At 35.7% G+C, this 23,601-nt stretch overlaps 1 protein-coding gene across 1 annotated transcript; it reads left to right on the plus strand.

Moving 5' to 3' along the window:
* Nucleotides 1–2,760: 2,760 nt before the first annotated feature.
* On the plus strand, nucleotides 2,761–9,220 carry LOC120069496 (amino acid transporter AVT1I-like). The gene is made up of 2 exons (XM_039021270.1): nucleotides 2,761–2,889; nucleotides 8,708–9,220. The coding sequence occupies exons 1-2, from the start codon at nucleotides 2,761–2,763 to the stop codon at nucleotides 9,218–9,220; spliced, it is 642 nt and encodes a 213-aa protein (XP_038877198.1).
* The last annotated feature ends 14,381 nt before the right edge of the window (nucleotides 9,221–23,601 follow it).

The raw sequence follows: 23,601 nt of genomic DNA on the forward strand, positions 1-23,601 counted from the left end.
GACATTGAACTCCCATTTTTTGAACATTGCATAATGGGAAAGTCTACGAGAGTGAAGTTTGGGAAAGGGAAGCATTATAGCAAAGGAATTTTGGATTATGTTCATTCAGATTTGTGGGGTCCTACAAAGGTACCTGCTATGGGAGGTTCAAGATACTTTATGTCGATCATTGATGACTTTTTAAGGAAGGTGTGGATGTATCCACTGAAATAGAATGATGAAGCTTTTGGGGAATTTCTTGAATGGAAAAAGCATCTGAGGACAGATAATGGTTTAGAATTTTTGAATCACAAATTTGATAAATTTTGCAAATCTGAGGGAATTACGAGTCATTTCACTGTTACGTACACTCCACAGCAAAATGGTTTAGCTGGGAGGTTCAACAGAACAATTATGGAGCGTACAAGATGTCTTTTGACAAATGCTTCATTACCCTTGAGGTTTTGGGGGGAAGCTGCCCAAACAGCCTGTTATCTAATTAATAGGAGTCCATCTTCCGCTTTAGGCCTAAAGACTTGTTAGGAGATATGGACAGAAAAAGCTCTAAGCTTAGATCATCTCAGAGTGTTTAGATGTTCAGCTTATGCTCATGTTAAAGAAGGGAAGCTGAAGAAGAGGGCACGGAAATGTATGTTTATTAGCTATCCTCAGAGTGTTAAAGTATAAACTTTGGTGCTTGGAATAGGGTAGAAATAAATGTATTTTCAGCAGAGATGTGACTTTTAATGAAATAGAGATGCCATTTCGTGTCAAAGAGCAGCAGAAACAGCAGACAGTTGATCAGGTTGAGGCAGAGGTTAGAATTGATTCTAAAGCACGACCATCAGTTAATTAAGGCGAATCCAGTAATTAGTCATCCAGCTTTGATGGTAGATAGCCTCAACTGCAGAGGATTGTGATTGATGACAGTGCTTTCGATGAAGAAAGCTCAAGTAGTAGTGACCTACAGAACTATCAACTTACACGTGACAGACCTCAGTGGGTGAGGCAGGCTCCTACGAAGTATGGTTATGCTGATTTAGTTGCTTATGCTCTTACTTGTGCAGCTGATAGTATTAAAGCAAAGCCTCTTACTTTTTGAGGAGGCTATTGTACCTGATTCAAATGAACAATGGAAAGATGCTATGGAAGCAGAGTTGTTCTCATTGCAGAAGAATCAGATAGGGTCATTGGTTCCAAAGCCTCCTAATCAGAAACTCATTCAGTCAAAGTGGATTTATTAAATTAAGCAAGGTACAGGAGCTGACAGCAAGCCTAGGTATAAGGCTAGACTGGTAGCCAAGGGCTACACTCAAAATGAGGTAGTTGACTTTCATGAGATTTTCTCTCCGGTGGTGAGGCATTCGTCCATTCGATTAATTTTATTTATTTCTTTTCACTTTGATATGTTTGTTGAACAGATGTCCGTCACTATAGCTTTCCTTCGTGGTGAGTTGAAGGAAGTGATCTACATGGCTCAACCTAAGGGCTATGAGGTGAAAAGAAAGGAAGACATGGTTTGTCGTCTTCACAAGTCCATCTATGGACTAAAGCAATCACCGAGACAGTGGTATATCAGGTTTGACACCTTTATTCTGAAGTAGGGGTTTCACAGGAGCTCATATGATGCCTGCATGTACTGGAAACTATCTCAGAAAGGTACATATATTTATCTACTTCTGTATATAGATGATAGGATCTTGGTGTCTAAGGATTATTTGGAAATCTGTGATCTCAAGAAATGGTTGAGTAGTGAATTTGAGATGAAATATTTAGGTGAACTGAAAAGGATCCCAGGCATGGATGTGAAAAGAGATAGGGAGAAAGGTTTGTTAACATTTCGCAGGAGAGTTATGTGCATAAACTACTTAAAAAGTATAATATGTCTGGCTATAAGACAGTTTCGACACCCTTAGCATCTCATTTTAGGCTTTCTTCGTCTCAGTGTCCTGTTATTGAACAAGAAAGGTTAGAGATGGCTAATATTCCCTTGAAAGTATTATGTATCTGATGATTTGTACTAGGCCTGACTTGGGATATGCTATGAGTATGATAAGTGGTTTATGTCAAATCCTGGGAAGGAGCATTGGAATGCAGTTAAATGGGTGCTTTGATATTTGAAAGGTAGTGTCAGTGTACCATTGTGTTTTAGCAGGGATTGTGATAAATCAACACTATTGGAATGCTTCACATATGAAGATTAAGCTGTAGACTTTGACAAAAAAAGTCTCTATCAGATCACATTTTTCGTTTGTTTGGTAATGTGGTCAGTTGGAAGGTTGCTCCACAGTCAGTTGTTGCTTTGTCTACTACTGAGTCAGAGTATATTTCAGTGGGTGAAGCTGTGAAAGAGGCAGTGTCGTTGAAAAGGATAGTTGGTGAGTTGTTGTCGTAGGAGTTCCTTCCTATCATCTGTTGTGATAGCCAGAGTGCTATTCATCTTACAAAGAATCCATCTCATCATGAACGATCTAAGCATATCGATGTCAAATTTCATTTTATCAGAGAAGTTGTGGCCCAGAAAGATGTTGAACTGGTCAAGATTCATACAATTGAGAATTTGTTAGATATGTTAACCAAGGTTCTTCCAGCCCATAGGTTTAAATACCTATTAGATGGGTTGAATATTAAATCTGGATGATAGGAAAATTAGAGAATCAGCTTGACACTTAAATATTTGTTATGAGGGAGATTTGTAGAAAATAACAAGGTATTTAGATGGGTTTTATTGGGTTTTTGGTGAAATTAAAGGTCCAATGACATTCTGGTAATTATGGACAAATGGCATTGCATATCTTCTCCAAAAATGAGGGCTGGAAATCGTTTGACCCTTTGGAAGAAAAAACACCACAGCCGTCTGAGAGGAAGCAGCCATCTAGGGGTTGGAAAAATCTGGAGCAGCCATCTGAAGTGAAAAACGGGTGAAGCCACCGGTTCTTCGTGCAGACGCAATCGTCTGGAACGGGAGTACGTAGTCGTCTAGTGTTTGCAGATCAGGAGGCGGCAGACACATGGTTTCCATCTGGCTAGATCGACTGGTGCGGGTGGTCTCTGTTCCGGTGGATGTCTGTCGGTGTTTGGAGCGTGGGTGTCCGCGCTAGTGTTCGGTCCGATCTGTTGCAGGCATTTGGTTTTGGTGGGTTCTGATTCAGCATGGGTTCGCTAGTTAGAGGCGGGCTATTTTGCAGTGGATATTCTCGATTTTAGTGCAGAGTGGATATTGAAATTACATATTGGTGATTATGTTGATTATATGTAATTTATAAATTCTTTATTGCTCATAATAAAATTAATTCAAGTTACTTTTGATTTATTCTACTAATTGTTTGCGTTTTGTTTGGCCACCTAAGTTAGGTTCAAAAACTCTCACATGTGATTAAAATTTGATTCTAGTCTTAATGTGCAATTTTTTATTGGATCATATTTTGTGATTTTTAATTAGCTTATGCATTACGTTTAATTAACTTAAAGTTGTTATGGTAGTTGTTTTATGATTATTATGCTTGAAATTTTTTTAGTACTTTTGTTGTGCTTTTACCTGGGTTCGAAATGGGAGAAAAATTATGTATGTTATGTGTAGGATTAGACCAATCTTTGTTGACGACACAACAATGAAGGACTATTAACTTTTTACATCTTTGTGGATAGAACATATAGTAATATTATTTTTCCGTACACATTATAGTTTATCCATTACGTTTGTTCACTTATTTTGTAAATTCAAAACTTTACATGAAAATGTTACTACACGTGTATATATTAACTTTCAGCTTTTATATAAATATATTTTGTCTTATGTTATTTTATTTGATTATTTGTATATAAAAAATATTTATTAGATTTAAAATACAAAATATAGGAAAAGAAGCAAGAAACGACATTATCAGAAATTGAATGAATATTTTGTTTAACAAAATCAAGAATTTGTGACTAAATACATTTTTGTTACAAAAATGTTTGCAACAAAAAAAACTTTCTGTTTCAAACTATTTGCGATGAAAATTGCTTTCGTCGCAATTTGTGACGTTTCTCGAAAAACATTGCAAAAGATATTCACCAACGGGGCTTTAGTAATGTTTCATGTGATGTTAATATTTACGTCGTTGAAAGTTTTTTTGCAATGAATTTGTGGCTATTAGCAACATTTTAATTTTTTTTGCTGAAAACTGTTTTGCTTGTAGTGTTAGCCCGTTCTGGTCTGAATGCTCAATTTCCTACAATTAAACACAAAAAAACATCAACGAATACAAATTAAACAATAAAACTAATGAAATTCTGTAACGCCCGGATCCTTACATATTATGGTCCGACCGCTACGACATACATACTTAGACTTTTCTATCATGAGATGAGTTTTGGCAAAAATCTCAAAAAGATTTTATAAATTAGGTAGAAAACTATATAAAAAGTTTATTTTACAAAACACCAGGATCCATAAAATATTAGCGTAGTGATACAAAAATGCATATGCCTATAATAGTGAGTTTGATGGTTGGCCATTTGAGCGACGTCCAGTTCTGCCACCTACGTTATGTCCTTACCTACAAATTTTGTAAAAACAGGATGAGTATATAATATACCCGGTAAGTAGTTCTCACATAGGGTAGTGACCAAATGCACAATTACATACAACATATCCTGAAAACATATGATTGGGACCAAAAACATATAATAACATGTGGTGGTCAGTTATGCTTCTAACGTAAATTTCTCCAACCTGATAAGAAGATGAAGACTTAGGCGAAAACTAACCCATCTGATGATTAGCGGGTCATGCAGTCAGTAGGGTCAGAGTCGCATCAAACATCAACCATTAACATAAACATAAGATTGGACTAGAGGGGTGCAACCACACATACTCTGTTAGTCCCTAGCATAAACTTGACATAGAATTGGGTCTAGAGAGGTGCAACCATACATGCCCTGCTAGCCTTAGAAGCATAACCTTTATCTAATTAAAATTTAATCTTATTTCATCGTTGTGAACAAGCATAATGCATGAGGTCCCTTGTCGATAAACATATTTTAAACATGTAATGCAACATAACAATAACATAATTATGCAACATATTAAAGGTACACTACCATGAAACACTTAAAGAAAGGGTGACATAAACTACTTACCTTGACTGCGATACTAGTTATTCCTTATTATTCCTTATGGTTTAATCAGTAGAGCTTTCCCTCTTAAATCAAAAGGAAATTTGGGCAGCACTTCCCTTGTGTTTCCTCCTTCTAACTAACAAAATTACTTTACCCTTTTCACACGATTTTTACTATTGGGTTTTGTCTGAGAATCCATTTAACTTCCAGCCTAAAGCCTTCTATTTATAACCGTTTCCAGCTCTTCTCTGTGTGACAACTCATCCTACTAATGGCTTCTTTAAAATTAATTAGGTTTAAGAATTTCTCTTAATAAGACACCTAATTTTGGCTAACGTTTGCCCTTACATCATCAACCTTTGTTTGTATTCCATTTTAGGATTCTCCATGTATAATCTATAAGATCATGGCCAAATTCAACGCATAATCCATGCTTCTGTCCAAATCTCGCTCTTTCTGTACTCAGAATCTCACTCTCTTTAGCTTTCTCGCTGGTTTGCCTCTCGTGACTCTCACTCTTGCTTCGCTGGTTTGGCTCTCGTGGCTCTCGCTCTCGCTGATTTTACTCTCGTGGCTCTCGCTCTCTCCCACTTTCTTGCTGAGAATCTCGCTCTCTCCACTCTCGCTCTCTCCAATTTTCTCTCCAATCTCTCTAGTTTTCACGTGTGGGTTGCCTTTACTGCTTGTGGATTCTACTTCCCCTTTTTATCTCTTCAAATTTTAAGAGTATATGGATAATTAATTCACCTCCAATTCTTCCAATGAGCAGTGTCCAAACAAAAAGTTATCTACTGCCCTTTTCTCCTGAATTAGCTAGCGTCCAACTTCTAATTAATCCTCTCTGATTCTGCCCCCTTATTCATTATTTTTGGATAATTAATAAATTTCTTATTTTTTTCCAATTCTAAATTTCCACCCAATTTTCCTATTAAATTTATATATTTTTCATTCTTAATTATATATTTTATTTATTTTCCTGCTTTCTAAATTAGGGTTAGAGTATTACATTTACCACCCCTTAAATAAAATTTCGTCCTGCTTAATATTTGAAATTTAATTTCCTATAGTGTATGCGTACAAATTTGGGTTGTTACAAATTCTAAGCCAAATAAATCACTCTTTTAGTGCTTTTCAAGTGTCACTGTATTATCGTTTATGTACATATAAGTACATCATTGTAATTGCTTGACTTCATATCAATGCATATATCTTTTCAGGGGCATGCTGCCCCCTAAACTTAAGTGGTATTGTACTGAACTAGGTTACCAAACTTGGTGCTATGTTTTGGCTTTATTTAGTTTTTGTGTTTATCTATGATGTTTCTATTTACTAAAAATTTTATTTACTAAAAATTTTGGATAACTATGTTTTGGTCATAATCAACGTGCAAAGGGGAATAAGCTTACACCACATAGTCGAAGATGTATATCAAAGATGTATATATGTTGGCTACTCGTATGATAAGAAAGGGTGGAAATTATATGATCACTAAACTAGAGAAATATTTGTGCCTCACCATATTAAATTAAGAAACAACTATTTGCTTTTGCTTCTTCACAAAATTGGGCATTCGGGATGCTCGCATGCTCCAACATCCGGGTATTAGGAAATATATTTTCATCGATTTGTATATTTTTTCATTTAGAGTGTATTTGGAGTACATTTTCAAGTATTTAATTTAAACAATAAGTTATTTTAGAAAAAGTTGAGTGTTCGGCAACCACTTAGAATAGCTTTTCAGGTATATTTTAAGTCATTTTTATCAAAAGTGTTTGAATAAAAATGATTTTTTTGAAATTTTTTTTTCTTAAATCAATCCAAACATACCCTTAATTTACGGAAATGTATTCTAGATTTAATCCAAAGTTAGTAGTATGTATATTGTATATATTTCTGTTTCAATTTTTAGGAACGTTTCTCAAATTTTGGGAACAAGAAACAGGAATTATTATCAAATAGGCCAGTTTCTTGAAAAATGAGAAACAGAAATAGGAAACAAGAAACGGGAACGTTAACAAGCGAGCCCTAAACAAAAATCACATCTTAGGTCCACGAAATTTGTATTTATTCCATTGATAGTAGAAGCTTAAAAAGAATACTCAACATAACAATTTCTTGGTTTCTTCTTTTTCGTCACTTCTTGCTCTCCGTCCAAGTCATCCTTAGACAAAAACATTGCAAATTAAGATCCATGGGAACTTTGAGCCAAAAAAGGTCAAAAACCTACATCCAAGTGTTGAAGACTTTCACACTTTTGCTAATATTTCTACCTTTAAAGAAAGAGTTTAATGGACTTGAATCTTTGCCCACAAAAATTCTTCTACCCATTTATAGTGTTACCACCACCTTCTATATTCTTTCCCTCTTTCCCTCTCTCACCATGGTATCATATAGAAGCCACATGTTTTAGCTTATAATTTTCTAAGCAAGTCTTTATTAATAAAATTGTACCACAAATGTCTCCTATACTCCTAGAAATTGTTTTGAAAATGATTTAATCTCACCTCCCACATACGTATGGGTAGCAACGTCTTCAGACAAATAATGCTTTGAATTTTAGTTTTTAAAATTTAAACTTATAAACATTATTTTTGCAAAAAGCTTAACTTATCTATGCACATACTTTAGGCTCAAGAGATCGGAGGTTTGAATCTTCAATCCCACTTATTTTTTTATTCTAACAAAAAAAAAGAAGAAAAAAGGAAAATAAATGATTCGGACACATATTGTTTTTTGCTTTTGTTTCGTTAATCATTTCTTAGGAATGTTTTCAAATCCAAACCAAATTTTAAAAATTAGTGGGAATTTGACTAATAATTTAAACTGTCATCATTATTATTTGATTTTCGTGATTATTATTTGAAGAATTTGAATGGCGCTATACACACACATATATAAGGAAGGTACTTCACAATAATGTTCGAATACTTCAATATATTGCTCTCAATTTGATTTTGCAAAAGTATTAAATTTTTTGTTTGGAGATTTATTTACTAGGCCAAGCAAAAGCCAAATGGAGAGGCAAGTTTTGGCGGATGAAGGCACCACTTTCTTTCAAACCTGCCTCAATGGACTCAATGCACTATCAGGTCCGTCTCTTCATTTCTTTCTTTATATGTTTTAACTAGTTGAACTACATGTATATATTGAAAATGTCATATTTGTGCATGTATTTAATGTTAGAAAATTTGATCTTAAGAATTATACTGGAATGCTTTGAATCCGATATCTACCACTTACAAAGTATAGGGTCTCTCTAACCCTAGAGAAATATTTAGAAAAATGTGCTATATAAACTCTCTAATCCTAGAGGCGGCTTTGGCTCTAATAATAAACTACATACCCTCTAGTCGTAGATATATCCATAATACACTACTAGTGGACTGTGTAGATCTGTGTGTCAATGCTCTATTGCTTTATGTTTTCTTATCATCTTTATTTATCGATTTCTTAACCGTTTATGTTTCCATTGCTTGGAAATTTAGGTGTAGGGTTGTTATCAATCCCTTTTGCCCTTGACCAAACATAATTTTGGATTTTGCCCTTGACCATGTTACATATTTTGTGTTATTATTCTTTTCATTTTAAAACCCACCACTTGACCAAACATAATTTTGGATTGTAGGTTCTATTGGTCTCCTTTGTTTTAAGCACAATAAACTATAGTTCCATGGCCATTTTGGGATATCTAATGTATGGAGGAAGCATTGAGTCACAAATAACCCTAAGTCTTCCTCAACATAAAATCGATATAAAAATAGCAATTTTTACAAGCCTCATCAATCCTCTTGCAAAATATGGTTCCATAATGTATCCAATCGCCCATGCCATTGAAGATTCATCTCCAGTTTGCACAACTCGAATCATGTCAATTACTATTAGAACTCTACTCCTTGTGACCACACTCATTGTGGCTATGTCAATTTCATTTTTTGCATATGTGATGGCATTTATAGGTTCTTTTGCAGGTGTTGTCACCTCCATTTTGATCTCGTGTATGTGTTACCTCAAGATTAATCATGGTATGGGCAAACTTGGGTGGGAATTAATGTTCATTGTATTGATTATGGTGACGGGATCGTCTATTGGGGTTGTGGGTACCTATACTTCTATAAAGGAAGTTATAAAACGTTTGTGAAATTGATGAAAAAGACTAGAGATGTCTTAACTATAAAGGTATGTCGAGAATAGGAAATGCGCATCTGATTGAACTATTTTGACCATTTCTTTTTCTATCTATAAACATTTTGTTGGAGGAAACGATGTGAATAAGATATGAATAATATTAGTAAAATAATTACAACTTAATTGGATACAAAGAATTATAGTGTTAGCATATAAACATGGTATACAACTACAATCTTGAAACTCAAAAAGTAAGATAGATAGACTAACAAAGGCTAAGGTGAAATAACTACAAAAAAATTCGCAAGATCTTGTGGAAATATCAATAGATAGTCAAGGCACACTTTTTATGAGCGTTGTCTTTGCACAGGCTACAAGTAGACTATAACAAACGTCTTGGTAGGATTCAATGACTAATTTTGATAAAATAGCAATCTCGAACTCCGCAAATCTAGCAAAACTCTTGATTACTTGCTCTTAAGTAAACTAAAGATTAAAAGAGATGACTCTTCAAATTGGAATGAGATGCTCCATATTGAAAAAGAAAAAAGTTACTTATAGGCTAGTAACTTAGTTACTCTAAAAAAAAAATGAAATAAAATAAATAAATTCAAAAATTGAAACATGTGTGAAACATACTTAATTGAATTATTATTGACCAAAATCAACATAACTCTTCAAATGGTTAAACTACAAATTTAACTTCCACGTATGTTAAATTTGTAGATAAAACATCATCCAATCTAATGGTGTCAATCCAATTTAAAATTTCTAACCATCAATTTAATTTACTAAATTCATTTTTTTATGTTCCATATCCAAGAATGTTTCCCTTTCTTTCACATGTAATAAAATTTCCAACTCATTTTTTCCATTTTATTTCGAAAGGTATTTAAAATTAATGAAAAATTTCACAGCTAGAAACATGTCAAACTATTCATAAAAATAGCAAAAAAAAAAAAAAAAAAAAAACACTAATAGATACTAGACTTCTATCAGTTTCTATCATTGATAGACGCTGACGTAATTCTATTAGCCTCTATAAAAAAAAGATTAAAATTTTACTATTTCATATAAATAATTTCCCTTATTTTTCTATTTTTGAAAATCCCCGAAGAATTAATTTACCTCAAATTTAACACAACAAAACTAGTTTCCAAATTAAAAAAGAATAACTTTCATTCACCAATTAGAGTAACTCAAACAACAAAAGAGGCCGATTAAATTAGACAAAACATGATTAATAAACAAATATTTGGTCAGAAAAATAAACCAACTAGAATATTTACACCTCATTTACTAACTATTTCATTTTTATTTTTGATTTTTGAATATTACGCCTATTTCTTCCTCATTTCTTACAATGATTTGATGTACGATGATTGAATTCTTAGCCAAATTCCAAAAACAAAAATAAATTTTTAAAAACTACTTTTTTCAGTTACGAATTTTGGATTGGATTTTAAACAATTGATAAAAGGTAAATAACAAATAAAGAATTTTGAAGGAGAGTAGTATCTATAGGCTTAATTTTCAAAAACAAAAACAACAAACGAAATGGTTACCAAACAGAATCTTAATAAAAAGTTTTGTGGTTGAGATTTATGTTCTAAAAGTTGCATAATTAGTTTTTTTTTTAATTTAATAATTTTGGACACGGTAAGAAGAACAAAAAAAAAATTGTTCTAAAAAGTGTGAAGATAACCGTTGATTTGTTGAAATTTACAAATATCGCAAAAAAAAAACATTAGATCTAATTTTTGTTTGTTATTACTCTAATTTTACCTTTGTTGGTGTATTAGCATGTCAATTAATAGTATATCTGATATATTTTATGTTTGCTATACCGATTAACTGATATACTTTATATATATTTGTTAGATCGGTTAGTAATATAATTGATCTACCAAATTTACCATTCATTATACTAAATTTATTAGTCAATAAGTGCTAATGTGTTTTGCTATTATTGGTAGCTTAATTTGAATCTTTGTTCATTTGTTTCAGAGTATTACTTTTTAAGTATGTTTTCATCAACTTATAATAGTTTGATTTGTCTTATTGATAACCTTTTTGAATGCCAATTGATAAATTATTGATACACTTATTTTGCACATGAAATTAAATTTTGAACGAGTAAATTATTTATTATTGATATACCAAAACAATGCCAAGCTGTATTTGAAATGAATTTATGATTAACATCAATATATTACTAATACACCAATTTTATAATTGAAATTTAATTTAGAATGAATATAATTGATATACTATTGATACACCAATGTTAGAGTTGAAATGGATTTAAAATGAGTGTTGATATACTCTCGATATGCTAATGATATACTTGAAAATATTTATTAATAACTACTAATATATTATTTGTGCACCATTGTTAAATTTTAAATGTATCTTGAATGAGTGTTGATAAACCTTATACATTAACGTAATACCTAATATTACTGTCACACCCCGCCCCAGATCACCCTTATAGCCTGGGAGAGGGATGCGACTGTAGCAGTTATCAACCCTTGAGCTGACACTTATTGCCTAAAAACTCTTGCGGAATAACTCTGATACCAATTATAATTCATATGCAACGGGACGTCTTTAGGCCCATAATTTATTAACTTAGAAACATAATATATTTAGAGTCGTTACAACACTAGATTTACAAGTCCCAAAACCCACAAACCCTAGTCCCTATATGAACAATAGCAACATGAGTACAATATTAACCGTAACCACCTAGCAAACGGTTACAAGTCTTTTAGTCCTTTAGTGGCAAAGCAGATACTAAGCTATCTTTAGAGAATTTGACCGCTACCTATGGGGGGGAAAAACAAAAACATTTGAAAATGGGGTGAGCTTACGCCCAGTGAGTGACCGAGAAAACATAGTAAATTCTCATGCATAATTTCATAAAATAGTTTTATTTGAAATATAAACTTTTGCAACATAAATAATTTCCAAGCGTAATGTATATAAAATTGTTTTAAACATAAAATAGTAAAATCATTTCTCAAATCAAAGTACTGTATAACTGGTAAAAAAATCCCAACACCAACTACTAGTCCAGAGAGAACCCTTTTACTCAATATCTGATTTTATTCACCTATGGCCACATTAGGTACTACTGCTCAGATACCTTCTCCTTGTACTTTAGTATCGAGCTACTAGGATACCTTCTCCAACATACTTCTGTATTCCGTTGGCTTGGTATGAACCCCGAATCCCAATTTTACACTTAAGTTTGTTTTCTTATTTAAATTGTCATAATTTTCCACTTAATTGTGTGTCCCTATTTAAATTTGTATAAATAAGTTAAGTAGGTTGATGAGAAAGTTAGTGTGAAATGGTGAAGAAAGAATGGGGATTTGAAAAAATAAAAATATGGACATTGAGTTTGGGAAATTTAGGGAAAAATTCGGCTAAGTATGGAGAAATTAGGTGAAGTGCGTTATGGCTGAAGAACTGAGAAAAATATGGGAAATTATTTTGGAGAAAATCTGGAAAAAACATGTAGAAGTTGCACGGAGACAAACAATTCACAGTAGCTAAGAGCGAGATCATTGAGAGTAAGATCAGCGAGATCATTGAGATCGAGACCAGCGAGATTGGAGAGGAAATGAGAGAGAGCGAGATTGGATAGAAGATGGGAGAGCGAGACTAGCGAGAAAGCTTGAGAGAGCGAGAGTGGAAAGAAAAAGAGAAAGTTGGAGAGAGCGAGAGAGATAGCGAGATTGGAGAGAGCAAGACTAGCAAGATTGCTAGAGAGAGCGAGAATGGAGAGAGCGAGGTTTTAAGCGAGAAGGAGAGAGAGAGAATGGAGAGAGCGAGATGAGCGAGAAAGTGGGAGAGAGCGACACTGCCGAGAGTGGAGAGAGCGACACTGCCGAGAGCGGAAAGAGCGAGAGCATCTATGCATTTAGCCTTTCTTTGTCCGATTCGAACGTCATGCCCACACCTCGCCTATGCATTGAACGGCCGAGCAAGTTTCTGGGCGATGTATTTGGACGCGTTGGGGTGGATTATGCATTTAAAAACCCTAATTTGAATACAAAAAAAGCTTAAAGACGTAAGGGCAAACGTCAATGAAAATCTAGGTGTCCAATTAAGACAAATTCTTAAACCCTAAGAAACTATATTGGATGCATTTGGGAAGAACACATTGAATCAAGGTGAAGTCAGCTTACGTTGATAAAGGGGGGACTAAACATTTGGTCATGCAGCCAAGTAGGTTCTATCAATCCCACGTGCAATTTGAATGCCTATAAATAGGGATTTGGGATTTCATTTTCAAATTACACAAAAATCATAAATTCGTAGAGAAAGTAGAGGGCAGTGAAGGTTTAGAGGAATGTGTCAAATGTGGACGAGGAGATCTTCCAATCTTCCCGTGCGTTTAGAGTGATTTCAAAGCCATCCGAAAGCTCTGGAAGTCTAGTTTTCAGAGTAGGGCTGTCGGAGGAAAAATATCAAAGAAACTGAGCTGAAGGTTGAGAAGAAGGCAGAAGGGTCAGACTGTCGGATCAGTCTGAGCTAGTCTTGAAGATTTTGAGATTCCAGCCAAACCACGAGGAATTCTGAGCTGAAAGTTTAGGGTAAGATTCGACATTTTCGAATAATTTTGTAGAAGTAAGTATTTACAAATAAGGTTCGGAACTATGAGTAATCTAAGTTGTAAGTTGAATCTGGATTCTAGGGATGAAAAAGAGACCCGAGGAGCTACTAGAGTGAAAAGTTTCTAAGAGTTCGAGGTGAGTGGCTAAAATGTTTTCGAACTAAAACGTTTTTAAACTGTTTTTATGAAAAGCGTTTACAGAAAGCATGTTTGCGAAAATAATTCTCATGCCTACTAGTTTTCTAAAGTGGTTTCCAAGCAAGTTTGAATTGTGATTTGAACGCATCCATATTGTTGAAAAACTATTTACATATATATATGTATTGATTTTATCCAGCATGCGTTACCATCTTTAAAGCCATGTTGTATATGTGTTATACTGTACATAAAGAGAAAAGTTTATTATAAATAGTTTTGGTAAAATGCGATGTCGAAGTACAAGGAGAAGGCATCCACCCAACTAGATACTGAAGTACAAGGAGAAGTATCTATTGGTACTGAAGTACATTTGAGAAGGTACCAAGCGAACGGGATACCGAAGTACGTTGGAGAAGGTATCCTAGTAGCTCGATACTAAAGTACAAGGAAAAGGTATTCGAGTAGTAGTACCTAATGTGTGAAGGTACTTAGTGTGGCCACAGGTGAATAAAATCAGAGATTGAGTAAAAGGGTTCTCTCTGGACTAGTAGTTGGTGTTGGGATTATTTTACCAATTATACAGTACTTTGATTTGAGAAATGATTTTACTATTTTATGTTTAAAACAGTTTTATATAATTTACGCTTGGACAATATTTATGTTGCAAAAGTTTATATTTCAAATAAAACTATTTTCTGAAATTATGCATGAGAATTTACTATGTTTTCTCGGTCACTCACTGGGCGTAAGCTCATCCCATTTTCAAATGTTTTTGTATTTCCCCCTCACAGGTAGGGGTCAAATCCTCTGAAGATAGCTCAGTATCTGCTCTGCCACTAAAGGATGAAAAGACTTGTAACTGTTTGCTAGGTGGTTACGGTTAATATTGAACACATGTTACTACTAATCATATAGGGACTAGGGTTTGTGGGTTTTGGGACTTGTAAATCTAATGTTGTAAATACTCTAAACATATTAATTTTCTAAGTTAATAAATTGTGGGCCTAAAGACGTCCCGTTGCATATGAATTATAATTGGTATTAGAGTTATTCCGCAAGAGTTATTAGGCAGTAAGTGTTAGCCCAAGGATTGGTAACTGCTGCAGTCACGCCTTTCTCTAGGCTAAGAAGGTGGTCTGGGGCGGGGTGTGACAGTTTGGTATCAGAGCATAAGTTTTTGGGACAATCGAGGAATTAGTTTATACCAGCTTGGTATCCAATATAAGTTTCTGGGAAGGTTAAAGAGTTAGCTGGTACTAGTTTGGTATCAGAATGAAGGTTTACGTAAAACCTGGGAAAAGGTTGAGTGTAAAGTGTAAATTGATACCAGCTTGGTATTAAAAGATGGGTTATACGTAAGCGTGGGAAAGTTTTGAACTAGTTTAGTATTAAAGCATAGAACTTTGGGTGAAAGAGAGAGTTCATGCATTAGATTAAGTCCCATAGATAAGTCCCTAACATGTGTACCTAATAATTAGACAAAGATGCTAAGAAGAAGTGGCAAGCGAAGCAAACAGACTGAGGAGAGGAATGTTGACCCTACCTAATAATTAGATCCTGAGATGGAGTATCGAGTGTTCGATAAAATCACTCAAAAATTAGCAGCGAGTGTAGGATCGATTCAAAACGATCCAGAAAAGAAGTTCGACGTCGAGGGCTAAAAGCTTTAGAAGCCACGACTTTCGATGGAACCACAAATCCAGTAGATGCTGAGATCTGATTGGATTTGATTGAGAAGTGTTTTAAAGTTGTGAGATGCCCTGAGGACCGTAAGGTCGAGTTAGCGACATTCTTGCTGCAAAAATGGGCTGAGAAATGGTGGAAAGTTATAGAGGCTAGAAAGAGTAGTTCAGAAACTATGACTTGGTCTAAGTTTAGACAAGTATTTGAGGATAAATACAACCCTAGTTCTTTTAGAGATGCAAAGAAGGAGAAATTACTTAGGCTAACTCAGGGAGTGATGACGATTGCTGAGTATGAGCAAAAATTTACTGAGTTATCTCAGTATGCCCTTCTGATCATCGCGGAAGAGAAGAAGAGGTGTAGGAGATTTAATAGTGGCCTAAGAAGAAAAATACGTACACCCGTTACCTCTACATCTAATTCAGTGAATTTCACTAAGTTAGTTGAGACCGCTATCCGAGTAGAGCGAAGTGTAGCGAAGGAGGATGAACTTCAACTAGGAGAAGGATAGTTTAGAGTGCCTGGAGAAACAAGAAGTAAAAAATTTAGACCCTCGCTCTCTTGAGAGTCAGGGATAAGAAGTTTTGGGGACATGAGCCAATAAAGTTTGAGTCGAAAGAAGTCCAGACCTATAGGTAAACAAAGTGGTAGATCAGTATCAGGTCGTGCTAGTGAGTCGGTGGCTAGTACGGGGAGAAACCACTTTGTGTAAACTGTGGTAGGCCTCATACAGAAGTATGTTATGGTAATAGGAATGTGTGTTTTCAGTGCAGACAAGTTAGGCATTTCAAAAGAGATTGTCCTCAGCAAGGTCATAGAGCACAGAATGAGTAAAGAGGAGTTACCCAGACTGTAAACCAACCTAGAACGACTGAGACTAGGGGAGAAGGATTCGATGTGGCTAAGCATAAAGGGGTAGTTGGACGACCACCGCAGCAGCAGCATGGTAGAATGTATGCTATGATACACCAGGAAGTGGAAGAAGCTCCAGATGTCATAACTGGTACGATAATTTTATGTAATAAATCCGCTTATGCATTATTTGATCCCGGTGCTACACACTCATTCATATCTAGTATGTGTGCATTACATATAGATAAAATACCTGCACGTATGGATGAGGAATTATTTATCTCTATGCCTGTAGGAGATACTCTAGTGGTACATAAGTATTATAGGAATTGTGAAGTAATTCTTGGAGACCAAAGTTTTTGGGTCGACTTGATTCCATTATAGTTACTAGAGTTTAATGTTATCCTAGGTATAGATTTCCTAAGTGACACTATTCCACTATGGATTGCTTTAGAAGAGAAATAGTGTATAGGAAACCCGGTGAAAAAGAAATAACTCTGGTAGGAAGTAAAATAATACTCCCAGGAAGTTTAATATCAGCGGTAAAAGCTAGAAAACTATTAAGTAAAGGATGTGAAACTTATTTAGCATCTGTGGTAGTTTCCCAAGATAAGAAACTAAAACCTGAGGATGTACCTTTAGTACAAGAATTCTTAGATGTGTTCCCTGAAGAATTACGAGGCTTACCGCCTGATAGGGAAGTTGAATTTACTATTGAGTTAATTCCTGGTACTGCACCTATATCCCAAGCACCATATAGGATAGCCCCAACGGAGTTGAAAGAGTTAAAAGTTCAATTACAGGAACTTGTGGATAAGGGGTACATTAGACCCAGTGTATCACCTTGGGGAGCGCCAGTCTTGTTTGTTAAGAAGAAAGAAGGTACTCTTAGATTATGCATAGACTATAGACAGCTGAATAAGGTGACCATTAAGAATAAGTACCCATTGCCTCGTATAGATGATCTCTTCGATCAGTTAAAAGGAGCAACGGTGTTCTCTAAGATAGATTTGAGATTAGGCTATCAATAGTTGAAGATGAAAGGCACAGATGTTCCAAAGACTGCATTCAGAACTAGATATGGACGTTTTGAGTTTCTAGTAATGCCGTTTGGATTGACAAATGCTCCTGCGGTATTTATGGACTTGATGAATAGGATATTCCATTCGTATCTGGATCAGTTTGTGATAGTATTCATAGATGACATACTAGTGTACTCCAGTAGTGTGGAAAAATACAAAGAACATCTAAGGATGGTATTACAAACTTTAAGAGAAAAGAATTTATATGCCAAATTTAGTAAATGTGATTTTTAGTTAAATCAAATAATATTTCTTGGGCATATAGTTTCAGCTGAAGGAGTTAGTGTTGATTCCCAAAAGATAGAAGCAGTAGTTAATTAGGAACGACCCTTGAATGTAACCGAAGTACGCAGTTTTCTGGGTTTAGCAGGTTATTATAGGAGATTCGTGGAGGGTTTCTCTAAGATAGCCCTTCCGTTGACAAACCTGACCAGAAAATATGTGAAGTTTGAATGGTCGCTAGAATGAGAGCATAGTTTCCAAGTACTGAAACAAAGGTTAGTATCAGCACCAGTATTAACTCTACCTACACCAGGTAAGGGGTTTGAAGTTTATTGTGATGCATCCCGACAAGGATTAGGATGTGTGTTGATACAGGAGGGATAAGTAGTAGCCTATGCTTCGCGACAGTTAAAGAAGCATGAATGTAATTACCCTACACACGACTTAGAATTAGCAGTTGTTGTATTAGCTCTAAAATTGTGGAGACATTACCTGTTTGGTGAGCGATGTCATATATTTACAGACTATAAGAGTCTAAAGCATATCTTTGATCAAAAGAAACTAAATCTAAGACAGAGAAGATGGCTTGAATTGATTAAAGATTATGACTATACAATTGACTATCACCCAGGTAAAGCAAATGTGGTAGATGATGCCTTAAGTCAAAAAACTAGATCAGCTAGAGCTAGTATTAATTCAGTGAAGGGTAGATTGATTCATGAGTTGTATAATGCTAGGGCAGCATTATCAATTGGTCGAAAAGGAGGATTATTAGCTTTATTTCAAGTCCGTCCTACTCTTGTAGAAAATATTCTACATGAGCAATTAAAGGATTCTGATATGAAAAAGTTAGCTGAAGAAGTGGATAAAGGATTGAGGACGGACTATCAACTAAGAATAGACAAAGTGCTACTAAAGGAGGGTAGGATTTGCGTACCTAAGGACTTAGCTCTTAGACAAGCTATCCTAGAAGAAGCACATAGTTTGGTATATGCTATGCACCCAGGCAGTACGAAGATGTACAGAAAATTAAAGAAATCGTACTGGTGGCCGGGTATGAAAAAAGAAATAGCAGAGTATGTTGACAAGTGTCTAATATGTCAACAAGTTAAACCAGAGAGATAGAAACTAGCAGGATTACTTAATCCACTCCCAGTACCAGAATGGAACTGGGAACATATTACGATGGATTTCTTGTATGGATTACCTAAGACACCAGCAAGCTATGATGGTATATGGGTAATTGTGGATAGATTGACAAAAACAGCTAAGTTTTTACCTATTAAAGCCACTTATACTTGGGACCAACTAGCTGATCTATATGTTGATCGAGTCGTAAGTCAGTTTGGAGCTCCAGTTTCAAATGTATCAGATCGAGACTCTAGATTTACATCAAAGTTTTGGCCTAGTTTGCAGAAAGCTTTGGGGACCAAATTATATTTCAGTATCGCTCTTCATCCACAGACGGATGGTCAGTCTGAGCAGACAATCCAGACATTGGAAGACATGCTGAGGGCATATGTGTTGCAATTCAAAGGCAGTTGGGATACACATCTGTCATTAATTGAATTGGCGTATAACAACAGCTACCATTCGAGTATCGGAATGGCACCATATGAAGCCCTATACGGAAGACCATGTAGGACTCCAATATGCTGAAATGAAGTCGGTGAAAGGAAATTACTAGGCCCATAACTTGTACAACAGACGTCAGATAACATTAAGATTATAAGAGATAATCTTAAGACGGCTCGAGATAGGCAGAAAAGTTATGCTGATAAGCGGAGAAGAGAATTAGAGTTTGTAATGGGTGATAAAGTATTTATGAAATTATCTCCATGGAAAGGAATACTTAGGTTCGGTAGAAAAGGGAAGTTAAGCCCGACATATATTGAACCGTATGAGATAATAGAAAGGATTGGTCCAATGGCATATCGATTGGATTTACCTCCAGAATTATCTCGTGTTCATGATGTGTTTTATGTGGCAATGCTTAGAAAATATGTGCAGATCCTACTCATATATTATCTGAGCAACCAGTACAGTTGAAAGAGAATTTGTCGTATAAGGAGGAACCAGTGGAGATTCTGGACAAAAGGAACAAGTCTTGAGGAATAAGTCAATCCCATTAGTAAAGGTGCTATGGCGGAATCATGCTATAGAAGAAGCAACATGGGAAGTTGATGAGCAAACCAGAAATAAGTATCCGCAGTTGTTTAACTGACGAACTTATGACGAAATTTCGAGGACGAAATTTTTATAAGAAGGAGGTAAATGTGAACCCCGAATCCTAATTTTACACTTAAGTGTGTTTTCTTATTTAAATCGTCTTAATTTTCCACTTAATTATGTGTCCCTATTTAAATTTGTATAAATAAGTTAAGTAGGTTGATGAGAAAATTAATGTGAAATGGTGAAGAAGGAATGGGGATTTGAAAAAAGAAAAATATGGACATTGAGTTTGGGAAATTTGGGAAAAAATTCGGCTAAGTATGGAGAAATTAGTTGAAGTGCGTTATGGCTGACGAACTGAGAAAAATATGGGAAATTATTTTGGGGAAAATCTGGAAAAAACGTGTAGAAGTTGCACGGAGACAAACAATTCGCAGTAGTTAAGAGCGAGATCATTGAGAGTGAGATCAGCCAGATCGTTGAGAGCGAGATCATTGAGATCGAGACCAGCGAGATTGGAGATGAAATAGGAGAGAGTGAGATTGGATAGAAGATGGGAGAGCGAGACCAGCGAGAAAGCTGGAGAGAGCGAGAGAGAGTGCAAGACTAGGGAGATTGCTGGAGAGAGCGAGAGTGGAGAGAATGAGATTTTGAGCGAGAAGGAGAGAGCGAGACGAGCGAGAAAGTGGGAGAGAGCGACACTGCCGAGAGTGGAGAGAGCGACACTGCCGAGAGCGCCTATGCGTTTAGCTTTGCTTTGTCCGATTCGAACGTCACAGCCACGCCTCGCCTATGCATTGAACGACCGAGCAAGCTTCTGGGCAATGTATATGGACGCGTTGGGGTGGATTATGCATTTAAAAACCCTAATTTGAATACAAAAAAGCTTGAAGACGTAAAGGTAAACGTCAATTAAAATCTAGGTATCCGATTAAGACAAATTCTCAAACCCTAAGAAGCTGTGTTGGATGCGTTTGGGAAGAACACATTGAACCAAGGTGAAGTCAGCTTACGTTGATAAAGGGAGGATTAAACATTTGGCCATGCAGCCAAGTAGGTGTTGTCAATCCCACGAGAAATTTGAACGCCTATAAATAGGGAGTTGGGATTTCATTTTCAAATTACACAAAAATCATAAATTCGTAGAGAAAGTAGAGGGCAGTGAGGGTTCAGAGGAATGTGTCAAATTTGGACGATGAGATCTTCCCGTGCGTTTAGAGTGATTCCAAAGCCATCCGAAAGCTCTGGAAGTTTAGTTTTCAGAGTAGGGCTGCGGAGGAAAAATATCAAAGAAACTAGGCTGGATGTTGAGAAGAAGGCCGAAGGGTCAGACTGTCGGATCAGTTTGGGCCAGTCTTGAAGATTTTAAGATTCCAGATAAACCATGAGGAATTCTGAGCTGAAAGTTTAGGGTAAGATTCCTAAGACATTTTAGAATATGTTTGTAGAAGGAAGTATTTACAAATAAGGTTCGGAACTATGAGTAATCTAAGTTGAAAGTTGAATATGGATTATAGGGGTGAAAAAGAGACCCGAGGAGCTACTAGAGTGAAAAGTTCCTAAGAGTTCGAGGTGAGTAGCTAAAATATTTTCGAACTAAAACGTTTTTAAACTGTTTTGATTACAAATGTTTTACAGAAAGCATGTTTGCAAAAATAATTCTCATGCCTACTAGTTTTCTAAAGTTGTTTCCAAACAAGTTTGAATTGTGATTTGAACGCATGCATATTGTTGAAAAACTATTTACATATGTGTATGTATTGATTTTATCCAGCATGCATTACCATCTTTAAAGCCATGTTGTATATGTGTTATACTGTACATGCTTTAAAGAGAAAAGTTGTTTATAAATAGTTTTGGTAAAATGCGATGTCGAAGTACAAGAAGAAGGCATCCACCCAACTAGATACTGAAGTACAAGGAGAAGGTATCTATTGGTACTAAAGTACATTTGAGAAGGTACCAAGCCAACAGGATACCGAAGTACGTTGGAGAAGGTATCCTAGTAGCTCAATACTGAAGTACAAGGAAAAGGTATCTGAGCAGTAGTACCTAATGTGTGAAGGTACTTAGTGTGGCCACAAGTGAATAAAGTCAGAGATTGAGCAAAAGGGTTCTCTCTAAACTAGTAGTTGGTGTTGGGATTATTTTACCAGTTATACAGTACTTTGATTTGAGTAATGATTTTACTGTTTTATAGGTGTTCAAATTGCTCGTGGGATTGACAACACCTACTTGGCTGCATGACCAATGTTTAATCCTCTCTTTATCAACGTAAGTTGACTTCACCTTGGTTCAATGTGTTCTTCCCAAACGCATCCAACACAATTTCTTAGGGTTTAAGAATTTCTCTTAATCGAACACCTAGATTTTAATTGACGCTTGCCTTTACATTTTCAAGCTTTGTTTGTATTCAAATTAAGGTTTTTAAATGCTCCACCCCAATGTGTCCAAATACATCGCCCAGAAGCTTGCTCGGCCGTTCAATGCATAGGCGAGGCGTGGGCGTGACATTCAAATCGGACAAAGCAAGGCTAACACATAAGCGCTCTCGCTCTTTCTGCTCTCGGCAGTGTCACTCTCTCCACTCTCGGCAGTGTCGCTCTCTCCCACTTTCTCGCTGGTCTCGCTCTCCCCCCCTTTCTCGCTCAAAATCTTGCTCTCTTCACTCTCGCTCTCTCCAACTTTCTAGCTTAAAATCTCGCTCTCTCTGTTCTCACTCTCTCCACTCTCGCTCTCTCCTACTTTCTCGCTCAAAATCTCGCTCTCTCCAACTTTCTCTCCAACTTTTCTCTCCACTCTCGCTCTCTCCAGCTTTCTCTCCAACTTTCTTTCCAATCCCGCTTTCTCCAACTATCTTTCTCTCTAAATTTTCTCTCTAATCTCGCTTTCTCCATCTTTCTCTCCAACTTTTCTCTCCAATCTTTCTCTCCATCTTTTCTCTCCATATTTTCTCTCCAATCTTTATCTCCAATCTTTAGCTACTGTGACAAATGTTCCCCGTATATTTTTTTTACCCGTTTACTCACCATTTAATGATATTTTTACACGAATCTTCCAGGATAATTCCAAAATAATATTTTCTATATTTTTTCTTAACTTTTCCAATATTATTTTCTCCTTTCAAATCTCCTTTCCTTCTTTCACCAATCACACTAACTATTTTCAACAACCTATTTATTATACAAATTTCATTACAATTTTACCAATTAAAGCTCAACTTAAATTATTCAAGGAATGGTTTGTTAGCTTTTATTTTTGGAGACTCGTGGATCGCATAGCCCCATACTTTTTAAACCCCTCTATCATCATGTTCCTGATATTCCTAATATGTCGTTGTTGGTGTGTCATTTTATTAACGTAGATCGTTATTGAGATTAGGCACGGTTGAGAGTTGTTTTGGTATGAATGGTTTTTATAATGTGCAAAGTGGTTATAAGTTATATAATAGGTGTAAGCATACGACTGATTGTGTCATGTGTGCTTCTTCGAGTCCACACCATAACTATACATGTGCACATTTATGATTGATTTGTATACCTTCAGGTTACACACTATGACTAATGCATATTCCTTTTTACGACTGAATTGTGGACCATTGGGTTATACACTATGATTGAT

The sequence above is a fragment of the Benincasa hispida genome, unplaced genomic scaffold, assembly GCF_009727055.1.
Source record: "Benincasa hispida cultivar B227 unplaced genomic scaffold, ASM972705v1 Contig446, whole genome shotgun sequence".
Taxonomy (NCBI): Eukaryota; Viridiplantae; Streptophyta; class Magnoliopsida; order Cucurbitales; family Cucurbitaceae; genus Benincasa; species Benincasa hispida.